Consider the following 25,290-nt stretch of genomic DNA (forward strand, 5'->3'; position numbering starts at 1 on the left):
AAAAGAAATATTTCTAGAATTTGATTTATAGAAGAACAACAGATCAACCCTCTTGTCTTTTTGTAAATACTTGTTTGTCAGGTAAACATTTTAAAGCCTCCCCTCCCCCTGTTTTTTCCCCAGTCATCTATAGACTCTACTGAGGATGTTATAGGCTCAATTGAAGACACGTTTACACTTCCTAGTCTCTGAAACTAAACATCTCACACATTTCAGGTCTCCTTCGGTTCTGACTTCAATTTCGGCGACTTTCTGGAGACCAACAACTACATGTACTTTGGGGGTCTGCCTCTCCTATACAACAGAAGCGTCTCCAACGCCGTGCTGCCCGTGTCCGTCCAGAACACGCCCTTCGTGGGCGAGATCAGGAACATCCTTTACTTCAACTGCTCGTGTATGCCCGTCAGGTAAGTTCTGTCACGTGACCTGAGATGCCAGTTGAAGTGTTTTACCTATTGGGTCCAAACTATGTGGTCAAACTGCTTGCTACTCGTCAGGCAGACACAACCCCCACTTACATTGTATTAAATTTATAATGTACATTTTAGTGGCAATAAAACAACCATTTCTTTTACTTTCATTTATTAAGAATCTTTATTTAATTTATTGTAATATAGATAAATATATAATATGTGTACCATACTATTTGGGAATATATTGAATTCCGACAGGGTACCAGATTAAATTGTTGGTCATTGTGTATTCACGATGTAGTATACAATACAGAATTTGGGGTCATAGAATTAGATAAACAAGAGAGGGGGGTGTCAGAAAACGATAATGGTCAATTATGGATTAGATTTTGTGTGTTTGTGTTTGTTTAAAGAAATGTCTCTACATTTGATAAATTCTGAGAGATTTATTTAAACAGAAAAAGACATTCTGGTCCTGTGTAACATTGCAATCAATTCATGACTACCTGTTGAATATATTCAAACTAGTTTTCGCTATATGCACATTCAATAAAATGTTTGTTGTACATGTTGGGGCTAATTATAAAAGAAAAAATAAATTCCAAACCAAAATTCTTTCAGAGGCGGGCACGACATGGCCTAAATTGTGCCGATGTGCCAAATACTCAAAACTCAACTCTCACTGAGGTTCGAAAGCAGCAAACTTTAGCAACTTAGTAGAGCAATCTTATTAGCATCCTTATTTCTCTCTCTCTCTCTCTTCCTCTAACCCTCAAATTTTCTTTCGACATCCCTCCTTCCCTTTCTTCACCTCACTTCCACCCTCCTTCCCTTCTCTCTTTCTTCCTCTCACTTCCTCCTTCACCTCTCTCTTTCTTCCTCTCACTTCCTCCTTCACCTCTCTCTTTCTTCCTCTCACTTCCACCCTCCTTCACCTCTCTCTTTCTTCTCACTTCCACCTTTGCCTCTCTCTCTTTCTTCCTCTCACTTCCTCCTTCACCTCTCTCTTTCTTCCTCTCAAGCATCCCTTTACTCCCTTCCTCTTTCACACTAATTTTGTTCCCTGGATTATTACCATTTTTTTTGTTTCTAAATATTGTCCCTACTATTTCAAGTAAATTGTATTTTTTTCCCTTTAATAATAACTAAGATCCTCACCAGGGAGCTAGCTATTCCAAGACTTAAAACAGGTTCGCGAGTCACAGGTTGGGGCTGTTATTGTTTTTTAAAGTCATCTTAAGTAACTTCTGTCCGCTGCTATGTTAATAAGACCAGACATGGAAGTAGACCTATGCAAAAGTCAGAGCTAGTAGTGATAGCGAATGTAGGGGAATACAGCTCAAAAATGGAGTACTTTTTAAAACAAAAACAACAGTGTACTGAAGGGATAGCCTGTTTCATTGGTAATAGTCAAGTTGTTATATGTCTAAGTACATCGTCTTATCTTCTATATAATCCACACTTACATTATCAGGTAAACATAATCAGTGGGGTTGCTTTCTTTTGAACAGGGTGCGTGTATGGGTGTGTAGATTTTTGTTACCTAAACTTCATATTTTCCACGTCGTTTTTTTGAGTCATTGTTCTTTTAGAGTTTTATAACCTCTGTAGTGCTGCTACTGGACCGGAACGTCCCTTTTGATGGATCATTAGGTCTCGAAGATGGATAATTCACAATATAAAGCAAGCGAGAATCTTTGCAATGTTGATGAATGTATTTGAAGTGTTCACACTTCACAGTTACCTATCCTCAGTTACCTCAGTTACATATAATCAGTTACCTATCCCCTGTTAGCTCAGTTACTTATCCTTTGTTACCGTACCTAATTTACCTATCCTCTACCTTTGTCCAGGCCAAGTGTGATAGAAGATAGAGGCACCAGTAGGAGACCCCAGGAAGCCTGTGAGATCAGGAATCCCTGTGATAAGAATAAGGACAAGTACTGTGTGTGTATCAGCGCGGATGATGGCCCAGGATGCCAGTGTATCTATAAACAGAATTGCCTGAAAGGTAGGTCTAAAATTTAAAAAAATTAAATTATGGCTTTTATATAGCTCTACTTTCATGCTTATAGCATGTTCAGAGCGCTATGGGCCAATCTCATTTGTGGACCAGTGGGGGGAGGGGTATCTGGGAGAGGTTTTCTTTAGGCGCTCAGTCGGGTGTCGAACCTCGATCCATCATAGGTAGCCAAGCCAAGTTCAAGCGTACTTAGCCTCTCGACCACGCTTCCCACCAAGTCTAGCATGTGGGGAAGTGGACATTAGACAAACAAATAAGACATATAAAAGATTGATGAACGAAGCTTGTAATAATCAAAAGGTACGTGTTATAAAAGACCTGAGTAAGGAGGAGTCACTTTTAATTACGATGAATCTGATGAATCTCTTTAATTGCGTTTAGTGTTTTAATTTCACGTACTTAACTATCTCTATTTAAGTTATATAGTTTATAAATCCCCATCCTAAAGTTCTCGTGTCTCTGTTTAACTCAAACGTACACACAAATACATGTTCATTAGACACTATTCTGCTGTACTGCACCAACATCATTGCTAACTTTGAAACCAGTGGCTTAGCTAGGGTGGGCGAGGAGGAGGTCCAAATTTGAAAATGTCCCTGGGCCCCTGCTTGAGGGGGGGGCCCAAATGAATGTGCAAAATTTGTTATTACATTGAATATTAAATATTACATCATTTTCTCATGCCATGATGTCGAATGTCAAAATGCAGGGGCCCCTAAAGAGGTCAAGCCCCCGAGACCCCAAATCCTTAACTACGCCACTGTTTGAAACTTCCTACAATTTCAATATTGTCAGCTGTCAGATTCGGATGACTTACTACATGAATAAGTCTCATGTTGCACTCCTCCCCCCTCCTCCTTTTTGTTCTTCCCCATTTCATTGTAGTATATCCTCTTTCCACTACATTGAAACATTAACATGGAACATAGGCCTGAAGATAATATTCTCATACTCCCCCCCCCCTTTTTTTTTCCTCCCCAAAACACACACTCAAACTTCAGACCTCTTAGGCCGCCTCTAGTCGTGTTCACATATTGACATGAAAGGCAAAAGACTTCTTAAGTCTGCTTTAAACTTGGGAAAAAAAGAAAAGTACAGATCGTTGAGTTTCTGTTTTTTTTCTTTTAGCTTTTTTTCTTCCTTGATCTTGTTTGATTCTCATCTCTCTCTCTCTCTCTCTCTTTCTTTCTCTCTCTCTCTCTCTCTCTCTCTCTCTCTCTCTTTCCACCTTACGATTGATCGAGACTGCTTAATTAAACATAAAGATAATGAAAGTCAGATTTCTGCCAAGATTTGAACCCGTGGACAAAGATTTGGGTCACCACATCTCATATAGTATCCATGAACTCTGCTTCTGTATAAAAGATTTTACAAAAAAGTGACTTAATGTATGAACACCTTTCAGAATGAAGCCATGTACTGTGACCGCGACTATCTCTACCTTGTCTATTACGACTGACTTGTTCAACTTAACGCTACGGTACTACCACCGGATTCTTTCCACTGCAAAACTTGTTTCTCCTCGTGTGTTCACATCGTCTGCTACTCTCCTTGTTGCCATTCGATCGTCTGCTTCAGTAAACCGGAACAATGCCATAACAGACTGACATTTTTCAGTCTGGCCAATGGGTTGTTATGACATTAGTCAACTTGAGTGATCTCCCCTTCCTTACTTCATCAATACCTGCCCTAGATGTTGTTGACATATTTCTACGTGACTACGACCTAGATTTAGAGCATTGCGAACCCCGACAATGTCATAGTAAAATTATGGAACCATAATTAGACAAATTAGTTTCTTTTCGACTGTTGTAAAAGGTAACAATTTGCATTCCAACCTACACAACAGAATGACACTGACAGCGACGAGTCTTGTCAAACCAGTTTTTTTTTTCTTGTTTGCTAGTAAAACATCTTACCGAGAATGCTTGTGTGTGTTTACATTCGGTAATAGCAAGTCTCTTAAGTACCTACCTATACAAGCATACACACATATATTTAGATTGAATGTTTTAACTGTCATACGTTGATCTTCTTTAGTAAATTTGTCAGATTCGAGGCAAAGTCTGTCGCCAATCCTTGTTTTATGCATTCTAAACATTTTAGACTAAAATAAGCATATTATTGATATAGTCAAGCGACCTTTTGATCTATCTGCCTACGGCAGTTTCCTATCCCTCGTCTCTTGTTTTGGTATACGAGTTGAATGCAGGCCAAATGTTAGTGCGACTACCTTCTCCATTGAGTAGTTTCTAACTGGAGGAGCGGCCGTGTAGTGCGCACTTTGTCTCGTTATTTTCCAAATTGTTATTTTTAACAATTATTTTTTTAGTAACACAGAACGAGTTGGGTTTCCATTTGAGACTTTTCATGTCATAAGGCAAAGAGTGCACATTGCCTGGAGTGTTACCAATGGAACAGTGGTTGACTGGAGTCTTATGACTACAACATTAGTTGACTTTAGTGTTACAACTGCACCAGTGGTTGACTGGAGTCTTATGACTGCACCAGTGGTTGACTGGAGTGTTACTACTGCACCAGTGGTTGACTGGAGTTTTATGACTGCACCAGTGGTTGACTGGAGTGTTACTACTGCACCAGTGGTTGACTGGAGTTTTATGACTGCACCAGTGGTTGACTGGAGTGTTACTACTGCACCAGTGGTTGACTGGAGTTTTATGACTGCACCAGTGGTTGACTGGAGTGTTACTACTGCACCAGTGATTGACTGGAGTGTTACAACTGCACCAGTGGTTGACTGGAGTCTTATGACTGCACCAGTGGTTGACTGGAGTGTTACTACTGCACCAGTGGTTGACTGGAGTCTTATGACTGCACCAGTGGTTGACTGGAGTGTTACTACTGCACCAGTGATTGACTGGAGTGTTACAACTGCACCAGTGGTTGACTGGAGTCTTATGACTGCACCAGTGGTTGACTGGAGTCTTATGACTGCACTAGTGGTTGACTGGAGTGTTACTACTGCACCAGTGATTGACTGGAGTGTTACAACTGCACCAGTGGTTGACTGGAGTCTTATGACTGCACCAGTGGTTGACTGGAGTGTTACAACTGCACCAGTGGTTGACTGGAGTCTTATGACTGCACCAGTGGTTGACTGGAGTCTTATGACTGCACTAGTGGTTGACTGGAGTGTTACTACTGCACCAGTGATTGACTGGAGTGTTACAACTGCACCAGTGGTTGACTGGAGTCTTATGACTGCACCAGTGGTTGACTGGAGTGTTACTACTGCACCAGTGGTTGACTGGAGTTTTATGACTGCACCAGTGGTTGACTGGAGTGTTACTACTGCACCAGTGATTGACTGGAGTGTTACAACTGCACCAGTGGTTGACTGGAGTCTTATGACTGCACCAGTGGTTGACTGGAGTCTTATGACTGCACCAGTGGTTGACTGGAGTCTTATGACTGCACCAGTGGTTCTTGATGCTGTGTTTTCCGGCCCCTCGTCACTTTGCCTCGCAGTGCTTAAGGAAGGCGCCGTAATTTAGTTATGTGTGTTTTATAACTCCTACAGTCTTTGTATTTTGGGGGGGGGGGGGGGAGCAACACAAGATCCCTGAACAGTTCAAAAAGAAACACCCACCTTGTGAACACACTGACAACTAAACCAATGTCTCCACACTAAGATGGGTCATTAGGCTCGATGCCAGAACACTGTTACATGAGATTCTCTTCACAGAAGTTTGGCAGTTACTTACAGATATTGCTTGAATGCATTGAGTATCAATATATATATATATAAAGAAAATACTCCATCAAAGAGATGACTAAATCATAGGAGAGGAGTAGTGTTTAACTTTGGGATGATTTTGAACTGTTTATTTCAACTTGATGGTCTGGACATGGGCTGAGATCAATGGTCGTAGAAAGCCTGAACACTGACCTGCAACGTCACAACCTGTGGGCAGTTTAGACCAATAAATTGTGTGACGTTACCGATCAGTGTTAAGGCCTTCTGTAATGAATGGTCTCGGCTGAAGCACAGGTAGGGCCGAATTTCGCGATCTAGAATCGAACCACCTGCGTTTAATCTACAGCTGTTTTGCACGATAGAAACAAAAATAGAATTTTATATGTTCGCGAGAGCCCCCCCCCCCCCCTCGCCCCGACGCCCTTATATGAAAGAGTGGATAATTTGAGCATATCTTTACATCTCGTAATTACATCCCCTGTCTCTTGTTTATCTCTCGCGAGTAACTTGTTCAACTACTCACCAGCCAATTCCCCTCTTAATTACTTACTCACTCGTGAACCCCTCACTCTCTCATTTACACACACACTCCCACAGGTCTATACCAGAAGTAATGGGAGAGGCACAGAGAGAGGGGGGTGGCGACAACATGCGCGCTGCGCTGAACTGGCTTAGCTACCTAGAAATAGTCCACAGGTAAACAAGGTACAATGTGCTGACTTAGCCAGTTTCGTGTGTTGTGTTTAGTTTCATGTGCTGTGTTCAATCCGACTCACGGGCTCTCTGTTATTATATTGAAACATTTTCGTTAGAAGCCGAGAAGACTCTACCCGTTGGGTTATTAAACTTGCCTATAACATAGGACTTTAGAATTTAGATTTAATGTCCCTCTCTTGGTCTAGAAACTCTGGATAGAATGTCCCTCTCTTGGTCTAGAAACTCTAGATAGAATGTCCCTCTCTTGGTCTAGAAACTCTAGATATAATGTCCTTCTCTTGGTCTAGAAACTCTAGATAGAATGTCCCTCTCTTGGTCTAGAAACTCTAGATAGAATGTCCCTCTCTTGGTCTAGATAACGTGTTCCTCTCATGGTCCAGATAGAATGTCCCTCTATTTATCTAGATAGAATATTCCTCTCGTGAGCACAGGACCTTTAAAAATGTAATGCCTAATAATTCCTTTCCAATTTTTTTCTAACGGCAACCATTTTTTTACAAAGCTTTATCAACTCACTATCTGTCTGTCTGTATTTATGTCTATCTGTCTGTCTGTATTTATGTCTATCTGTCTGTCTGTATTTATGTCTATCTGTCTGTCTGTATTTATGTCTATCTGTCTGTCTGTATTTATGTCTATCTGTCTGTCTGTATTTATGTCTATCTGTCTGTCTGTATTTATGTCTATCTGTCTGTCTGTATTTATGTCTATCTGTCTGTCTGTATTTATGTCTATCTGTCTGTCTGTATTTATGTCTATCCGTCTGTCTGTATTTATGTCTATCTGTCTGTCTGTATTTATGTCTATCTGTCTGTCTGTATTTATGTCTATCCGTCTGTCTGGTAAAAAGTTGGCACACGTTATTTCTCCCACACCAATTCTCGGATCAAGTTGAAACTTTAAACATTATTTATTGTACCTAACAAAACAAGAATCATTAAAAAATTAACCAATTAGTCCATTTATTATTTAGTTTGATATCCAATATCTTTTAGTGAATAAACATTTTTTATTCGGTACAGCGGCCTAACAGAATCTAACGCCCTCAATACTGTATTGGGGTGGGGGTGGGGGACTGTGTAACGACTTTAAAATAAATGACACTCTATGGAAGTTGTGAACTGTCTCCGATAAGAAACCATAAGCACTCATCTAGACTGAAACAAGGGAGGCTATACATAGTCACCACAGACAAGCAGAACTATTCAGTGTTGCAATCTCCTCCCTTCGTATTTTGAGTCGAGGTCGTCGCTCCGTGGGGCACTGGACTGATTTAACTAGGCTCGTGGCATTTCACATTTACGTTTGAATGCACTTGAACCAGTGGTGGTATGTTGAATGAGATGTCAGCCGACTTGATGATCGTTGGGTTAGCTCTGCCCAGATAACCCGAAAACCACGGTTTCTTTTCAGGAATTATATTTAGATGGCATGAGTATGCTTAAGGTCGTAGATGGCTGCCTGGTCTCCTAGTATGCGCTTTAACTTGATGGTCCCAGATTCAAACCCTGTTCTCCGCCATCCTCTGCCGTCCTGCGGTAGATTAGGGCAAGGATGGCTGCCTGGCCTTCTAGTATGCGCTTTGACTCGATGGTCCCAGGTTCAAACCCTGTCCTCCGCCATCTTCTGCCGAACCGCGGTAAATTAGGGCAAGGATGTACTGACTGAACGTCCGACATATGTGAAAGCCAAAACCAATCTTTCAATTAGTTCATAATTATCTTCCTTACAAAGCATATATCAACTCACTCCATCTGTCTGCCTGCATGGCACAAAATTTGAACACGTTATTTCTCCTACTTCTCGTTCTCGTAGAAATGAATCTTACAGTATTGAGAGATGTTGCAGTAGTCGTGGAGTTTTTCACCTTAAATAAACTTTTTTAAAAAAGTATTTTTAACATTTTTCTTGTTTATTGTCTGTTGAATGTCAATGAACAAAACCAGTTCTTTCAAAACGTTGTGATGGCATTTAACAGTATCGTATCGTATCTTATTGAAATCAAACAGACTGAAGCATGCAGTCCCTGGTGTCAGTGTTTTGTGGTAACTGTTGTCGTGATGGACTAAAGTTCAAGCCGTGTCAGTCGACTGGACTACAGTGCAATAATATTCATTTCTGAAGGAATCTTGGCGATGTTATGACTTCAGTGTCCAAATAGTGAAAACAAAACAAACAACGGCGGTGGACATACAATAGTATTGAAGTCACATCAGGCTATTAAGCGAGCGATCATTGTGCCAAGTTTAGGACAGTAGGAACGATCCTTCAGAAACTATGTTTATTTCATCGATGACGCTGTGGGGAAATTCTGTTTTTCTTCTCCTATTTCTTAGTCTGTTGAACCGTGGGGCACCACACAAGATCTGTTGATCGTATTTGTCCATTCCTCTCTGTCTTTTGCCTTAGAATTTCTTTTGTTGTCTTCCCATCGCTTTCTCTGTTGCCTCTCCTTCTTTTTCCTGGTACTGTTCCCTTAAAGAGTGTTTAGAATAAAAGATGCCTGAGACGTGTTTGGGAAAAATACAAAATACAATTAGTCTACCAGTAGGTCGCAATGTCTCGGAATGTTGAGATAAAATAGAAAAGGAAATCCCCGATGTCTCCCACACCCACCCACCCCCTTGTTTTTTTTAATGACTCAATGACCTGGAAAGGTTAATTTAATCTTTTTTAATACTTGATTAACAGAAAGGGAAAGAGAGAGAGAGAGAGAGAAGTATATCTATGGTTGTCTTAGAAAAATATTGGAGGTTGTATGTGAGAGAGAAAGAGAGTGTGTGTGTGTGTGAGAAAGAGTGAATTAGTTTGCCAACTTGTAGGACTTGATGTGTTCGTTAAGTTGAAAGTCTCAAAGAAGACTCCAGCTAGACCACTTGTACAACACTAACATTGGACATGGACTTCCTCTTAAGACTGCATCAAGGAAGGGAGTACATCTAAGGAAGGGTGTGTGGACACATGTTGGGCCTGTGTCTGAGTGAGGTCTAGGTGTTGTAATGTTGGGCCTGTGTCTGAGTGAGGTCTAGGTGTTGTAATGTTGGGCCTGTGTCTGAGTGAGGTCTAGGTGTTGTAATGTTGGGCCTGTGTCTGAGTGAGGTCTAGGTGTTGTAATGTTGGGCCTGTGTCTGAGTGAGGTCTAGGTGTTGTAATGTTGGGCCTGTGTCTGAGTGAGGTCTAGGTGTTGTAATGTTGGGCCTGTGTCTGAGTGAGGTCTAGGTGTTGTAATGTTGGGCCTGTGTCTGAGTGAGGTCTAGGTGTTGTAATGTTGGGCCTGTGTCTGAGTGAGGTCTAGGTGTTGTAATGTTGGGCCTGTGTCTGAGTGAGGTCTAGGTGTTGTAATGTTGGGCCTGTGTCTGAGTGAGGTCTAGGTGTTGTAATGTTGGGCCTGTGTCTGAGTGAGGTCTAGGTGTTGTAATGTTGGGCCTGTGTCTGAGTGAGGTCTAGGTGTTGTAATGTTGGGCCTGTGTCTGAGTGAGGTCTAGGTGTTGTAATGTTGGGCCTGTGTCTGAGTGAGGTCTAGGTGTTGTAATGTTGGGCCTGTGTCTGAGTGAGGTCTAGGTGTTGTAATGTTGGGCCTGTGTCTGAGTGAGGTCTAGGTGTTGTAATGTTGGGCCTGTGTCTGAGTGAGGTCTAGGTGTTGTAATGTTGGGCCTGTGTCTGAGTGAGGTCTAGGTGTTGTAATGTTGGGCCTGTGTCTGAGTGAGGTCTAGGTGTTGTAATGTTGGGCCTGTGTCTGAGTGAGGTCTAGGGGTTGTAATGTTGGGCCTGTGTCTGAGTGAGGTCTAGGTGTTGTAATGTTGGGCCTGTGTCTGAGTGAGGTCTAGGGGTTGTAATGTTGGGCCTGTGTCTGAGTGAGGTCTAGGTGTTGTAATGTTGGGCCTGTGTCTGAGTGAGGTCTAGGTGTTGTAATGTTGGGCCTGTGTCTGAGTGAGGTCTAGGTGTTGTAATGTTGGGCCTGTGTCTGAGTGAGGTCTAGGTGTTGTAATGTTGGGCCTGTGTCTGAGTGAGGTCTAGGTGTTGTAATGTTGGGCCTGTGTCTGAGTGAGGTCTAGGGGTTGTAATGTTGGGCCTGTGTCTGAGTGAGGTCTAGGTGTTGTAATGTTGGGCCTGTGTCTGAGTGAGGTCTAGGTGTTGTCAATTTGTGTCTTTTTTTCTTTCGTGCTCATCAAATATTCTTTTTTTTTGTTACAAAGCTTAAATCAACTGTGTCTGTCTGTCTTGTAGAATTTTTTACACTTTTTTATGTCCCGCACGCATTATCGGATCAAGATGAAACTTTACACAATTATGTGTAGTACCTAATTAAAACATGAATCAATAATAAAAAATACATTAGTTTATAAATTATTGGTAATTAATCTTTTTTTTTCTGTATCGAAAAAGGGGTAAAAATGTTATTTATTGAGATATATATATATATGTGGAGTTATTTTCCTTATTATGTTTAGTACATTTTTTTGTCCTGCTTTCCATTCTAGGATCAAGTTGAAACTTAGCACAATTATTCATTGTCAATGACAACACATAAATCAATCAGTAAATTAACCTATCTGTTAAATAATTAGTTGTAATTAATTAATTTTGATTTGATATAAAAAGGGATATAAATCTTGCAGCAATGTGCGGTTATTTCCCTTATATAAGCTTTGTTTTTGTTTTTTTTAAGTATTTTTTTTTTTATATTTTGCTAGTTTTAAAAGTACACTTCCAGGGTTTACAAACCCCACCCACCTTGCCCCGTATATATAACTTATTGTTGTCTTGAAAAACTATCCACTTAGTCATCGCCATAGATATATATGCACAGATAGTTGCCAAACACAGATATGTCTTCCTAACAAGCCGCATGTTTACATTAGCGACTACCTTCCCCCTTGTGTCGTCATCTAATACAATCACCATGACAACTGCACACACCCGTTAACGCTTCCTTGTGCTCTTCCCGCAGTGTTTCTCACACTTCGGCGTTTTCTTTTTAAATGGCATTCCAGAATTTTAATTAAATTGACCATTTTTTTCATGTTTTGTGGAGGAGTGGCATCAAACGTTTGGCTTCTTGTTTTTTTTTGTTTTTTTTTTGGGTTTGGGGGGGGGGCTCAGGTTTGAATCCCGACGTAAAGTAATTTTTTTTTTCCATTTGGGATTGGACTCTAGTTTTGCTGTTTTGGGATCACTTGTAGACAGTAAGTAAAAGAGATCGCTTCAAGCGAAACATACGAAATGAAAACATAGAAACACTCCAATAATAATAATAATAATAACAATAATTAAACGGTTATGGAAGTTGTCTAAAATAACAATATACCCCATTGTTATATCAACTGAGGGGATAATGACAGCTTACCTCACCAGGCCTGTCAAAGGGAGGTACTGCTGCAGACCTGCCACAACACATAACCAGAAAATTCCTCAATGGAAACTGATAAAGGGACTACTTTTAACGAAGCTCGTCCTGGCAGTGCCAGAGAATGAATATTCGTTGGTTTCTAGCATGTTAATAGTAATAATAAAAATCACGTTAATGAAATCGAAAATGGCAAAAGAACAAAATTTTAGTTTGGAGATTAAAACGAAATAAAAATGATATAACAAAAAAAACAACATTTAAGTTGTGAGCTTTTGGCTGTTAAAGAAACAACGAACCGTTGTTATTGTGCAATAAAAGATGTACAATACAAAGAAACATACGGGTAACTCTACATATGTTGGCCAGTATGGGGATCGAACCCACGACATTCGCGTTATCAGCAGAGACTTTCCACGTGAAACACTAAGCACAATAAAAAAAAGTGTACTCCGTGATTCCCAACTAGTTCATTTCAAACAATGTTGTGACAATCCTACTAAAAGATATTCCTTCTGAGTTTCTTGCACGAGCTTATTGTCAGTCACGGCTGAACCTTTCCAAGGTAGGTGGCTAAATCCTAAACTCGGCCTGTGTTATATAGATCTAGGTATTGTGTCTTTTGAACTAGTGGAAGCTTGACAATGAGATAAAGACATGCCAAGACATGTGCATTCTAATCATACTACTAACACTGTGGACCATGAAGTAGATGCCTAGACTAGAAACACAAATGACAGGAAGTTAAACAAATTATTTAAATGAGGAAAAAATGTTGCGCGACCACACCCACACCTCCCACACATACATGCTCACACACAAACCTACCGTTCACACACTCAAAAGTCTTAACGAGCTTTGAAATGAACTATTAGCTGATGTATGTCTTGTTCATTCATGCTTCTTTTTTTACCGGTGTCTGCTGTCATATTGAGATCAGAAAATTAAAACGCGCCACTGAAAATCTGATACCTCCTTCGCTTTCCTCGCGGTTGAACTAGATCTGGTTTTAAAGGCTTTTGGTTGATGATTAACACAATCTTATTCCCTAGGAACTCGAAAATGGCTGTGAAGTCTGATCTTAGCTTTGAAAGTTGGGTCTATAACAGTATTGCCAGCATTGGCTCAAAATAGTGCTGATGTTGTTTGATTGCTTTGCTGCTATGGTCTTAGCCTCGTACCATGAAACTCCGACACTCACATCTTGATGCCATTAAATAAAATATTATACATATTTAATTTAAAAATTAAACCATTCTTACTATACGTTCAAATAATATTGTGTGTTTGTGTGTGTATCTAGACTATTCTAGACTCTAATTACTACTATTTCTTTGCGTTGTTTAACTTTAAACTATATTCTACACCCGCTGTTGAACTGAGAGTTTTTCAACGATAAGGCAAATGTATCCACTAAAAGTTGGTAGAAGGATCAAGAGCACAAAGACTAAAAGTTGGTAAAAGGATCAAGAACACAAAGACTAAAAGTTGGTAAAAGGATCAAGAACACAAAGACTAAAAGTTGGTAGAAGGATCAAGAACACAAAGACTAAAAGTTGGTAGAAGGATCAAGAACACAAAGACTAAAAGTTGGTAGAAGGATCAAGAACACAAAGACTAAAAGATGGTAGAAGGATCAAGAACACAAAGACTAAAAGTTGGTAGAAGGATCAAGAACACAAAGACTAAAAGTTGGTAGAAGGATCAAGAACACAAAGACTAAAAGTTGGTAGAAGGATCAAGAACACAAAGACTAAAAGTTGGTAGAAGGATCAAGAACACAAAGACTAAACGTTGGTAGAAGGATCAAGAACACAAAGACTAAAAGTTGGTAGAAGGATCAAGAACACAAAGACTAAAAGTTGGTAGAAGAATCAAGAACACAAAGACTAAAAGTTGGTAGAAGGATCAAGAACACAAAGACTAAAAGTTGGTAGAAGGATCAAGAACACAAAGACTAAAAGTTGGTAAAAGGATCAAGAACACAAAGACTAAAAGTTGGTAGAAGGATCAAGAACACAAAGACTAAAAGTTGGTAGAAGGATCAAGAACACAAAGACTAAAAGTTGGTAGAAGGATCAAGAACACAAAGACTAAAAGTTGGTAGAAGGATCAAGAACACAAAGACTAAAAGTTGGTAGAAGGATCAAGAACACAAAGACTAAAAGTTGGTAAAAGGATCAAGAACACAAAGACTAAAAGTTGGTAGAAGGATCAAGAACACAAAGACTAAAAGTTGGTAGAAGGATCAAGAACACAAAGACTAAAAGTTGGTAAAAGGATCAAGAACACAAAGACTAAAAGTTGGTAGAAGGATCAAGAACACAAAGACTAAAAGTTGGTAGAAGGATCAAGAACACAAAGACTAAAAGTTGGTAGAAGGATCAAGAACACAAAGACTAAAAGATGGTAGAAGGATCAAGAACACAAAGACTAAAAGTTGGTAGAAGGATCAAGAACACAAAGACTAAAAGTTGGTAGAAGGATCAAGAACACAAAGACTAAAAGTTGGTAGAAGGATCAAGAACACAAAGACTAAAAGTTGGTAAAAGGATCAAGAACACAAAGACTAAAAGTTGGTAGAAGGATCAAGAACACAAAGACTAAAAGTTGGTAGAAGGATCAAGAACACAAAGACTAAAAGTTGGTAGAAGGATCAAGAACACAAAGACTAAAAGTTGGTAGAAGGATCAAGAACACAAAGACTAAAAGTTGGTAGAAGGATCAAGAACACAAAGACTAAACGTTGGTAGAAGGATCAAGAACACAAAGACTAAAAGTTGGTAGAAGGATCAAGAACACAAAGACTAAAAGTTGGTAGAAGGATCAAGAACACAAAGACTAAAAGTTGGTAGAAGGATCAAGAACACAAAGACTAAAAGTTGGTAGAAGGATCAAGAACACAAAGACTAAAAGTTGGTAAAAGGATCAAGAACACAAAGACTAAAAGTTGGTAGAAGGATCAAGAACACAAAGACTAAAAGTTGGTAGAAGGATCAAGAACACAAAGACTAAAAGTTGGTAGAAGGATCAAGAACACAAAGACTAAAAGTTGGTAGAAGGATCAAGAACACAAAGACTAAAAGTTGGTAGAAGGATCAAGAACACAAAGACTAAACGTTGGTAGAAGGATCAAGAACACAAAGACTAAAAGTTGGTAGAAGGATCAAGAACACAAAGACTAAAAGTTGGTAGAAGGATCAAGAACACAAAGATTAAACGTTGGTAGAAGGATCAAGAACACAAAGACTAAAAGTTGGTAAAAGGATCAAGAACACAAAGACTAAAAGTTGGTAGAAGGATCAAGAACACAAAGACTAAAAGTTGGTAGAAGGATCAAGAACACAAAGACTAAAAGTTGGTAAAAGGATCAAGAACACAAAGACTAAAAGTTGGTAGAAGGATCAAGAACACAAAGACTAAAAGTTGGTAGAAGGATCAAGAACACAAAGACTAAAAGTTGGTAGAAGGATCAAGAACACAAAGACTAAAAGTTGGTAGAAGGATCAAGAACACAAAGACTAAAAGTTGGTAGAAGGATCAAGAACACAAAGACTAAACGTTGGTAGAAGGATCAAGAACACAAAGACTAAAAGTTGGTAGAAGGATCAAGAACACAAAGACTAAAAGTTGGTAGAAGGATCAAGAACACAAAGACTAAAAGTTGGTAGAAGGATCAAGAACACAAAGACTAAAAGTTGGTAGAAGGATCAAGAACACAAAGACTAAAAGTTGGTAAAAGGATCAAGAACACAAAGACTAAAAGTTGGTAGAAGGATCAAGAACACAAAGACTAAAAGTTGGTAGAAGGATCAAGAACACAAAGACTAAAAGTTGGTAGAAGGATCAAGAACACAAAGACTAAAAGTTGGTAGAAGGATCAAGAACACACAGACTAAAAGTTGGTAGAAGGATCAAGAACACAAAGACTAAACGTTGGTAGAAGGATCAAGAACACAAAGACTAAAAGTTGGTAGAAGGATCAAGAACACAAAGACTAAAAGTTGGTAGAAGGATCAAGAACACAAAGATTAAACGTTGGTAGAAGGATCAAGAACACAAAGACTAAAAGTTGGTAAAAGGATCAAGAACACAAAGACTAAAAGTTGGTAGAAGGATCAAGAACACAAAGACTAAAAGTTGGTAGAAGGATCAAGAACACAAAGACTAAAAGTTGGTAAAAGGATCAAGAACACAAAGACTAAAAGTTGGTAGAAGGATCAAGAACACAAAGACTAAAAGTTGGTAGAAGGATCAAGAACACAAAGACTAAAAGTTGGTAAAAGGATCAAGAACACAAAGACTAAAAGTTGGTAAAAGGATCAAGAACACAAAGACTAAAAGTTGGTAAAAGGATCAAGAACACGAAGACTAAAAGTTGGTAGAAGGATCAAGAACACGAAGACTAAAAGTTGGTAGAAGGATCAAGAACACAAAGACTAAAAGTTGGTAGAAGGATCAAGAACACAAAGACTAAAAGTTGGTAGAAGGATCAAGAACACAAAGACTAAAAGTTGGTAGAAGGATCAAGAACACAAAGACTAAAAGTTGGTAGAAGGATCAAGAACACGAAGACTAAAAGTTGGTAGAAGGATCAAGAACACAAAGACTAAAAGTTGGTAGAAGGATCAAGAACACAAAGACTAAAAGTTGGTAGAAGGATCAAGAACACAAAGACTAAAAGTTGGTAGAAGGATCAAGAACACAAAGACTAAAAGTTGGTAGAAGGATCAAGAACACAAAGACTAAAAGTTGGTAGAAGGATCAAGAACACGAAGACTAAAAGTTGGTAGAAGGATCAAGAACACAAAGACTAAAAGTTGGTAGAAGGATCAAGAACACGAAGACTAAAAGTTGGTAGAAGGATCAAGAACACAAAGACTAAAAGTTGGTAGAAGAATCAAGAACACAAAGACTAAAAGTTGGTAGAAGGATCAAGAACACAAAGACTAAAAGTTGGTAGAAGGATCAAGAACACGAAGACTAAAAGTTGGTAGAAGGATCAAGAACACAAAGACTGAAAGTGCTTCCTCGCTCTGTTGGAACATTTGGTTTGCTGGTATCAAAAAGATAAAAACGCCACAAAGCTCGTGCCCTTTTGAAAAGACTAAGTGCTAGCTAATGACTGGTACAGATGACGATCGTTATAAACTTAGCACTGAGCAATTAGAATCCAGTTATCTGATTAACTCCATGCTATCTTGGAATGTCTGACGGCGGCAGGTCTTTTTTTTTTTCTGGAAGTTGATAACGACTGTTTGCAGACGCTCAGTGTTTGGTCCTCTCTCTCTCTCTCTCTCTCAGTATGTCTGTGAAAGATATAAATATGTTGCCGCCTGCTTCTGTTCTAAGAATACCAAAAGTACAGACCAGTTATCTTTTCTTTTTTTACACTCTAATTTAATACCTATTTTTATTAGTAGCTTACCTGAGAAGTTTTTTTCATTCAGATTCCCCCTCAACTCCCCTACACACACACACACACACACACACACACGCGCGCATCTTTTGTTGTTACCAACCTGAAATATTAATTCAATGTTTGAATACATACTCATCGTTTAGAGTTTAGGTCGATGAAAAGCGACCTGTCAGTAAGATTATCAACCCTCTCCCCGACCTACACTACATCACTCAGTAAGTCAGTGGTTACCCAGGTGTGATAAGCTACCTCAGAAGCTGCGCCCCGAATTATTTATATATATATATATATATATATATATATATATATATATATATATATATATATATATATATATATATATATATAATTAGCTGTTTAAACTGATGAATTGTGTCTGTCAGTGATAAGACGCTAAAAAAAACCGTTACTGTGATGGAATGACTAATGCAATATTCGGCCAGGTAATCACGTATGGCAGAATTCTTGTGTTTGAAATTTGATCCAGTTTACAACTAGGTCACATTACCAAAGCCATGGGCTAGGACAAGGTCACCTCGGCTTGAATTCATCGTAAACATTGCCAAAGTGTTTTGGGAAGGGGAGGATAAGGGACAAGTACTAAACAGTGTTGATAATTTGTTGAGGTGGTGTCTGTTGATCCAGTTGAGTCTAGATGATGATTACTCTGGTTATGTGAGATGTTATCAGCGAGCTCGTTACATTACTACCAACCTCCAACAGAACAATAATAATAGATAATGAAGTCCAGTTCTGTACTAAAACAACAGTTTACAGAATAAGGGCACAGCCTACGCCGTATTTATACTACCAGCTGGTCTTCTTACTCCTCGTTCGTCCGTGAATCGTTTCTAATCTATTTCCGTTCTTACTTTTAGATGCACTGTCACGTCACTAAGGAATTACCCAATTAAATCCAACTTCTACGCGTCTTGGTAATGTGTCATTACAGCGTAATTCAATTTGAGAAACGCTGGTCTTAACTTGTACCAGCTCTTTGTAACTCATTTATGTCCTTAATCATTTACTTAATCATTTAATTAGCGGATGTAATCTAAAAGTCGCTCAGGCCACCTCGAGTTTCTCTTAATGCTACAACAACTGCGCCTATATGTTGACCAGGCAAAAGTGAAGGAAAGATGTTAGATCCTGCCAGCACAATAGTGGCGTACATTTTGTCTTCCCAGGCGGAGCCGCTGGAATGTTAATCAGATTTCTCTTGCCTGTGAAATGTTAGCCCTGTTGTCTTGCTCGCCATGTTTATATCAGGAGCAACATAACGATAACTCTAGCTACCGTCTGCTCGCCTGGACATACGGGAAACTACTCTCCCCAGCCAGGTGCAAATTTAAATATTTAAATTTGTAAAAGAGGAATGACATAAGCTAATACGAGCCTATGTGCTACCAGAGCTGTTTTTAACCTAAAGTGTAGAATATATATATCACTTGACCTCATACATGATATTAAGTAGTGTATGTTTTAAATGTAAATCGCTGTAAAGAAATGTGTCGGTAAGATCAAAGGTAAAATCTCGACGGTGGCTATCGCGATCTTCTTATCTTACAAATTACTTTAAGAGAAAAGATAATTACGTCTTACGCGTATCCCAGTGTAAATCTAGTCGTATGTGTTAATTGGAGACTTTAAACTCTGATAAGTCATTGGGGCTGATTGGGGGTTTCCCTGGATGATTCAGAAACCCGATTAATGTTTAAATGGCTCTAGGGAAGAAGGAGTAAGTTGTTTGACTTTGTCCTAGTATAAGGAATAAGAAATGCTGCTTTTATGTTTGTGTTTTTCTCAGTATTTCTATAAGTTTGTTTTTGTATTTGTAAATTATGGCTCATTGTCTTGTGTATAATTGCAGCTTTACTTTTCAGTCTTCTGTCCTGAAGTGTCTCTAAATTTTGTGATTTTACTAAAGGTATAACTGTAATCCAATGTGAATATTCGTTTGTTACAAATCTCGCGGCTCTAGTTTCCTTATGTTTTCTTGGGTTGAGGGGTCCCTAACAGAGGACGCATATTCTGATATTGGCCTAACCAAGGTTAAATAGCATTTTTTTTGTTTGATTTATACAAACCTATTTCAATAAACCTAAAAGGTCAGACAGAAAGACATATAGTGGATGTGTCATTGTTGCTAACACATAGCGCATGCTCTAACACACACATATATACGCAATGACCAAACACACATCTTGCCTTCAAGTAAATGCGCAGCTCACTAACACGTAGACCAAAAACACACATATATCAAAGCACACATACACATTTATATGCCTCTGTGTGTGTGCTTGCACTCACACACGGCTCACCTACACACATGCCCTTCAGCTTGTCCTGGCTGAGTCAACTTTACCTCCCCACCCCCCATTTTTGTCCCAATCATTTCTTCGGGAAAACCGACACCCCTTCAACTCCCCATGCCACTTTTTGTATACATCATTCAGGGCCGATTAATGCCCCCCACCCTACCCTAGGCCGATCAGCGTTCTTGCCAGGTCATACCAGTGTTCGGGAGTGATTAAATGTCTCTTCGCCCCCTTTTACCTGTTGGAGGATACGAACGTGCTAAAAGCATGTCGACTTCACATCCGAACACTCTGTGAACATAGACTCCATCCTGGCTTTGTTCAAATGTTATTTTCTCCCTTGCGTTGTTTTCCCAATGACGAATACTCGACGGTGGACCTTCAGTGTTGAAAGAACGAAACTCAGAGCCCGAGCTAACAATCTTGGAGCGGAAAGCAACTGTTTAACATTGCATTTTAATCTTATGTACTTATTTATGTAACTTCAAAATGCTTTCCGGACTTTGAATAATTTGTCCCTGACTTGTTAAGAGCTATGTAGGATAAATAAAGCTTCGAACACCACAAAATGTAATGACATAGAGCACTTTAAGAACATTATTTCTCCAGTGAGAAAATTAACCCTCCATTTTTGATCTGCAAATGTTGGCTAGTTCGGTCCTTGAAGGGTATCATCACAGATTTTTAATTAAACTTTCGGGAACCTGATGCATATTATTGATGTCTTGAAAATGCCTCTTGGGTTCGAATCCCATGGAGTCCGTTTGTACGAGTTACCACTCTATAATTGACTTACAGATCTACTTTCTTTTTTGGTTTCCTTTTGTTTTACTTAGGCCTACTATTACTTTGTGATAATACTTACATATACATTATGACTGCCATTGCTCCTATTGACTGCAGCATGATCAAGCGTATGCTACAAGTCTTGAGTAGTTTCACGTGTACCGACTAGTTAGTGCGTCATTAAATCTTTGTATATTTCATCATTAAAGATAAGGTCCATCTTCTATATGTAGATCAGTATCTTCCCGCTTGAAAAACAAAACAACAGGAGTAGGAGTTGCTTCGTTGTTACAGTATGTGTGTGTACTTGTGCGAAGGTGTGTGTGGGGGGAGAGTGACCAATTTAAAGATTGTACTTTCGCCTATCGCAATATTCGAAAAGCCACTAAGGGAAAAAGGCTTGGCCCAAACCTTCACCTAAACCAGATTTGATCTCTTCTCAAAAGAGTAAAAAATATGTTCCGCGTGGACGACAGTTGGTAATGGCCACAGATCTACAAACAGTTGGTAATGGTCACAGGTCTACAAGTTCAAATGAAACACCCGGAAACTGACCCTTCAGCTTGGAGATGTGCACAGAAACCCAATTTAGTTGTATAGGGTGCTCATCCTATTGCCACCATCTCACGCAAGTGCTCACTCCTGCACGATCGCAAGCACTCGTTAGCAGAATGTGGCTTGCAGCTTGTCTAATGTGAAAATGTGAAGTGTTGTCACCCATTACTTTAGTAGTTAAGAGGTGTGAAGTTCGCAACATTTTCAGTTTGACCCAGCCTTTAAACCAGTGCCTCCCAAACAGTGTTCCGACTGCAATCTTCTGAAAAAATTAACTAGTAGGCCACCCATGAATTAACATCTTTTAAAAAAAAAATGTGTTCCACTAAATACTCAGAATATGCAAAGTGTTCCCTTGAGGAAAACGTTTGGGAACCACTGCTTTAAACTTATTCGATGTTTTTCCTTTCGATTAAAACGAACCCATGATGAAAACAATATATTTTGTAATAAAATAAATCCTGCAGTTTATTTGTGGCTTTTCACACTGAAAATGTATCAGAGTAATCTGCTCTTTGCTTACACTTTGAGTGTTAAGATCCCGTTTATTTTCTCGAAACAATAAAACTCAATAAGACATGATAAGAAGGGAAAGCGATATGAATATATGCTCTAGTGATATAATGGAACCTAGTGAAAGAAGATAAAAAGAAGATGATTGAAAGATACTTTAAAATAGACCAAACTAACAATGTACAGGACAACATATTGAGAGATACTTTAAAATAGACCAAACTAACAATGTACAGGACAACATATTGAGAGATTACTTTCTACAAAATTAAAAATAATAAAATACTTGGTGCTATAAGCTTAAGCGCTTAGAAATGTGATTCTGCTGTGCACAAAAAGTATTATACCAATAATATAACTCTAGATCCAAAAAGACGTTAGCGACTCTTCAATGATAGCCGTTTTTTTTGTTTTGATTGGATAGGCAGTTCAATTAAATTCACCATTTTTTTTTAATACCAGATCAAGAGCAAACTCTGCAATATTGAAAAGTAGGATTCATTATTGGATTCTTATATCGTTGTACTGGGTCTTTTAGGATCGATCCCCAATGCGAGCGCACAATATGTACCCCTCCACTAACCTAAGTCCGGGCCTGACTCAATCTATATAATGCATCTTTTGTGATACGGACAGTAAGTACCAAAATAAAACAGTCACGTGTGATTACCCTCTAAGGTCACGGTCAGCAGCCTGTGGAAGTTTTCTCTTCCCTACCATCCCCTGTATTTTGTTCCTACTAAGTATCGGAATAAATTTTGGTCAGTACCACTAATAATAGTTACTTTCTTCTAATAAACTTTGGTCCTTAAGACTAATAACAGTTACCTACTTCAAATAAATTTTGGTCCCTACCACTAATAACAGTTACCTACTTCTAATAAACTTTGGTCCCTTCCGCTAATAACAGTTACCTATTGACAAACGATTAGGCCTACAAGCGCAAGTACTTTTCAGTGTTGACTGACTGAACGAAATGACAGCTCCATTCTATTTCCATGAAAGTCCCATTCCTTTGTACCTCCCTAACATGTGTCTACTTCAAAACCAGCTCTGGTTCAGCAAGTTGATCCGCTTTCACCTTGCAAAGGATTTCTGGTTTGATAGTTGTCTGAACGAACAGCAATAACAACAACAATAACAAAATAGTATCCAAACCAACATTTGTGGAATTTTCTCGCATATCAGTTAGATCAGAGTGTGAAAATAAAATGTTCTCGTTAGTTCAATGTCGAATTACTACACCTTTGTCTTCGACAGAATTTGATAGATCTAAACACAACGAACAATGTAGGCCTACCGTTATTAAGAGTGCTTACGTTTTTCTAGAAAAAAAATAGTACTAACACTCACATTTATTATTGTTAGTCTAGATCTAGCCTACTACAAACTTAATTACATGACTGATCTAAACTAATTGAAACAACTACGCTTTGTTTTTTTTTTAAAGTTCATGAAGATGGCATACATTTCCAAACACAGTCTTACATATAGTGTGTCCAAATCACCTTTCTTGCTCAGTGATTATATCATTTTTTTAAATGACCATAGTCTTGTCATTAAGATGTTTCGAGACGCTTTGAAAAGATCGAGCGAGACATGCTCTGCCAAAAACAAGTTGTTATTTTGAAGTACGCTGGTTGTACATAAATATAATGTGTGTATCACAAATGAAACATTACATTATCTTGGTCAGACCCAGATCTAGGGGTGTCTGCAACCACACAGAGGCCTGGCAATTTTTTGTTTACCAAGCTTAAGGAAAAGGGATCTAAGAATCCAATCCAGTGCGTCTTGCCTTGTTTTCTTCTTCTTTTTTCTGTTGCCTCATTTCTCGCGTTATTAGTTCGTAGCTTTAATTTCACTATTGCGTGAATCATGTGGGAGATGTACCTAAGTTATTGCACAGGTCGAGAGAGAGAGAGAGAGAGAGAGAGAGAACAAAAAGACTAGTTGAAGCAAATAAAATACCTGATCTAGACTATTTCTTCTGCCGCAGTCTATTTTCTCATGTCGTAGATATTGTCGTTACGGTTGAATGACTGTACATACTGACTATGTTATGAATATGAGCTGTTACAACGTAAATTTATTTCAAATATTTTTTTTCCAGTTTTGTTTGCGCCAGTGGAGTAACGCGGAGTAACCGCCCACCTAGTTTCTGCGAAGGCGTGTGATTTAGAAAAAACAAACAAACTAATCTAGTCCGCTGTTGAGCCTTGACTGTCAGCTCCATGTGGGTGGATATATTCTGGATATGTCACCCAAGCTACATATTTTCCTTGTAGCTGACAATGAATGAATTGAATGTCAACCTATTTCGATAATGACCCTAACCCTCTTTGTTTCTTAATAGTCTAGATCTAGAGTCTATCACCAAGTATTGACGGCGACAGAAATCTCCATCTACCTAGTTCAATGTCACGAGACTCCTATACAAAATTGAAACTATATATGCACATTGGAGTTCAATATAAACAGAAGCCTGGATATAGAGGTCTGGAGGCCGTGGCGCGACGAAGGACAGGAGGCCCCGGATTATTTATCGAATAAAAGAGTCTTTCAAAAAAATTTAATGCAAACAAATACAATTATTACAACAAAGAATATATTAGCTTGTTAAAGTAAAATAAAATGTATTTAAAAACAACAAATTACCTCGTAAACGTATGAAATTTAGCGAGCCTTTTTTTTTCTGGACGAAATGTTGTTGATGCTTTCACTGCAACTACTATGGGGGTGGGGCTAGCTCTCTTACGGAGTCCTCGGGGCAGAAGCTCTGTCTGCCTTCCCTAAATCTGGCCTTGTTAATAGGTTATGCAACTTCTGGTTAAGCAATCCGTTATCATGTTTGGATAACCCACAAGTCTAATAGCTCTAGATCTAGCACATTGCGAATCTTTTGTTCTCTTTGGCATCTTCTATAGTTATAGGTCTACTATAAGCAGGAAAAGGGAATGTTCCCAAGGGCTTCATTATTGGCTCTATCACAAACTACAAGTCTTCTTAGCCGATCCCGGTATTTATACCCGCATACACCGGTACAATCATCCATCTACTTTGCTTTCAGTTATTTTGGCTCAGTTCCACCTTATTGGCCTAGAATATTGCGCCTTGGGATGTACAGTTGGCAAGGCCGACGGATCAAGCCGGGTGATGGTATCCACCTTAACTTAAAAACGCTTGACAATGTTAGACAAAGGTCATCATATAGATTCATCTATGCCCGTCCACAGACTCAAAATACTCACAACTTTCTTGATAGATCTACTTTATCAAATGTTAGCGTAAAAATAACTTTTTTTTTTTTTTTACTTTCCGCGTGTTGCTTTTCTATAGGTAATAAATTGAAAAATAAATAGGTAAGGCCCATAACTCGTATAAATTCTTCACGAAATATAGAGAGTTACATAGCAAATTTACGGCATTACTCGGCAAGACCGCCATAAAAGAAATCGGGGTTATGAATCGAAGAGTA

General features: G+C 38.9%; 1 protein-coding gene across 7 annotated transcripts in view; it reads left to right on the top strand.

Moving 5' to 3' along the window:
- The window catches only part of LOC106070898 (uncharacterized), a 104,080-nt gene that overhangs the window by 13,145 nt on the left and 65,645 nt on the right, over positions 1 to 25,290 (top strand). For all 7 annotated transcript variants that reach the window (XM_013230883.2, XM_056013548.1, XM_056013549.1 and 4 more), the window contains exons 4-5: positions 217 to 407; positions 2,267 to 2,424. In XM_013230883.2, the coding sequence (XP_013086337.2) occupies positions 217 to 407; positions 2,267 to 2,424 (349 nt within the window). The remainder of the gene's footprint in view (positions 1 to 216; positions 408 to 2,266; positions 2,425 to 25,290) is intronic.

Source organism: Biomphalaria glabrata, chromosome 16, assembly GCF_947242115.1.
Source record: "Biomphalaria glabrata chromosome 16, xgBioGlab47.1, whole genome shotgun sequence".
Classification (NCBI taxonomy): Eukaryota; Metazoa; Mollusca; class Gastropoda; family Planorbidae; genus Biomphalaria; species Biomphalaria glabrata.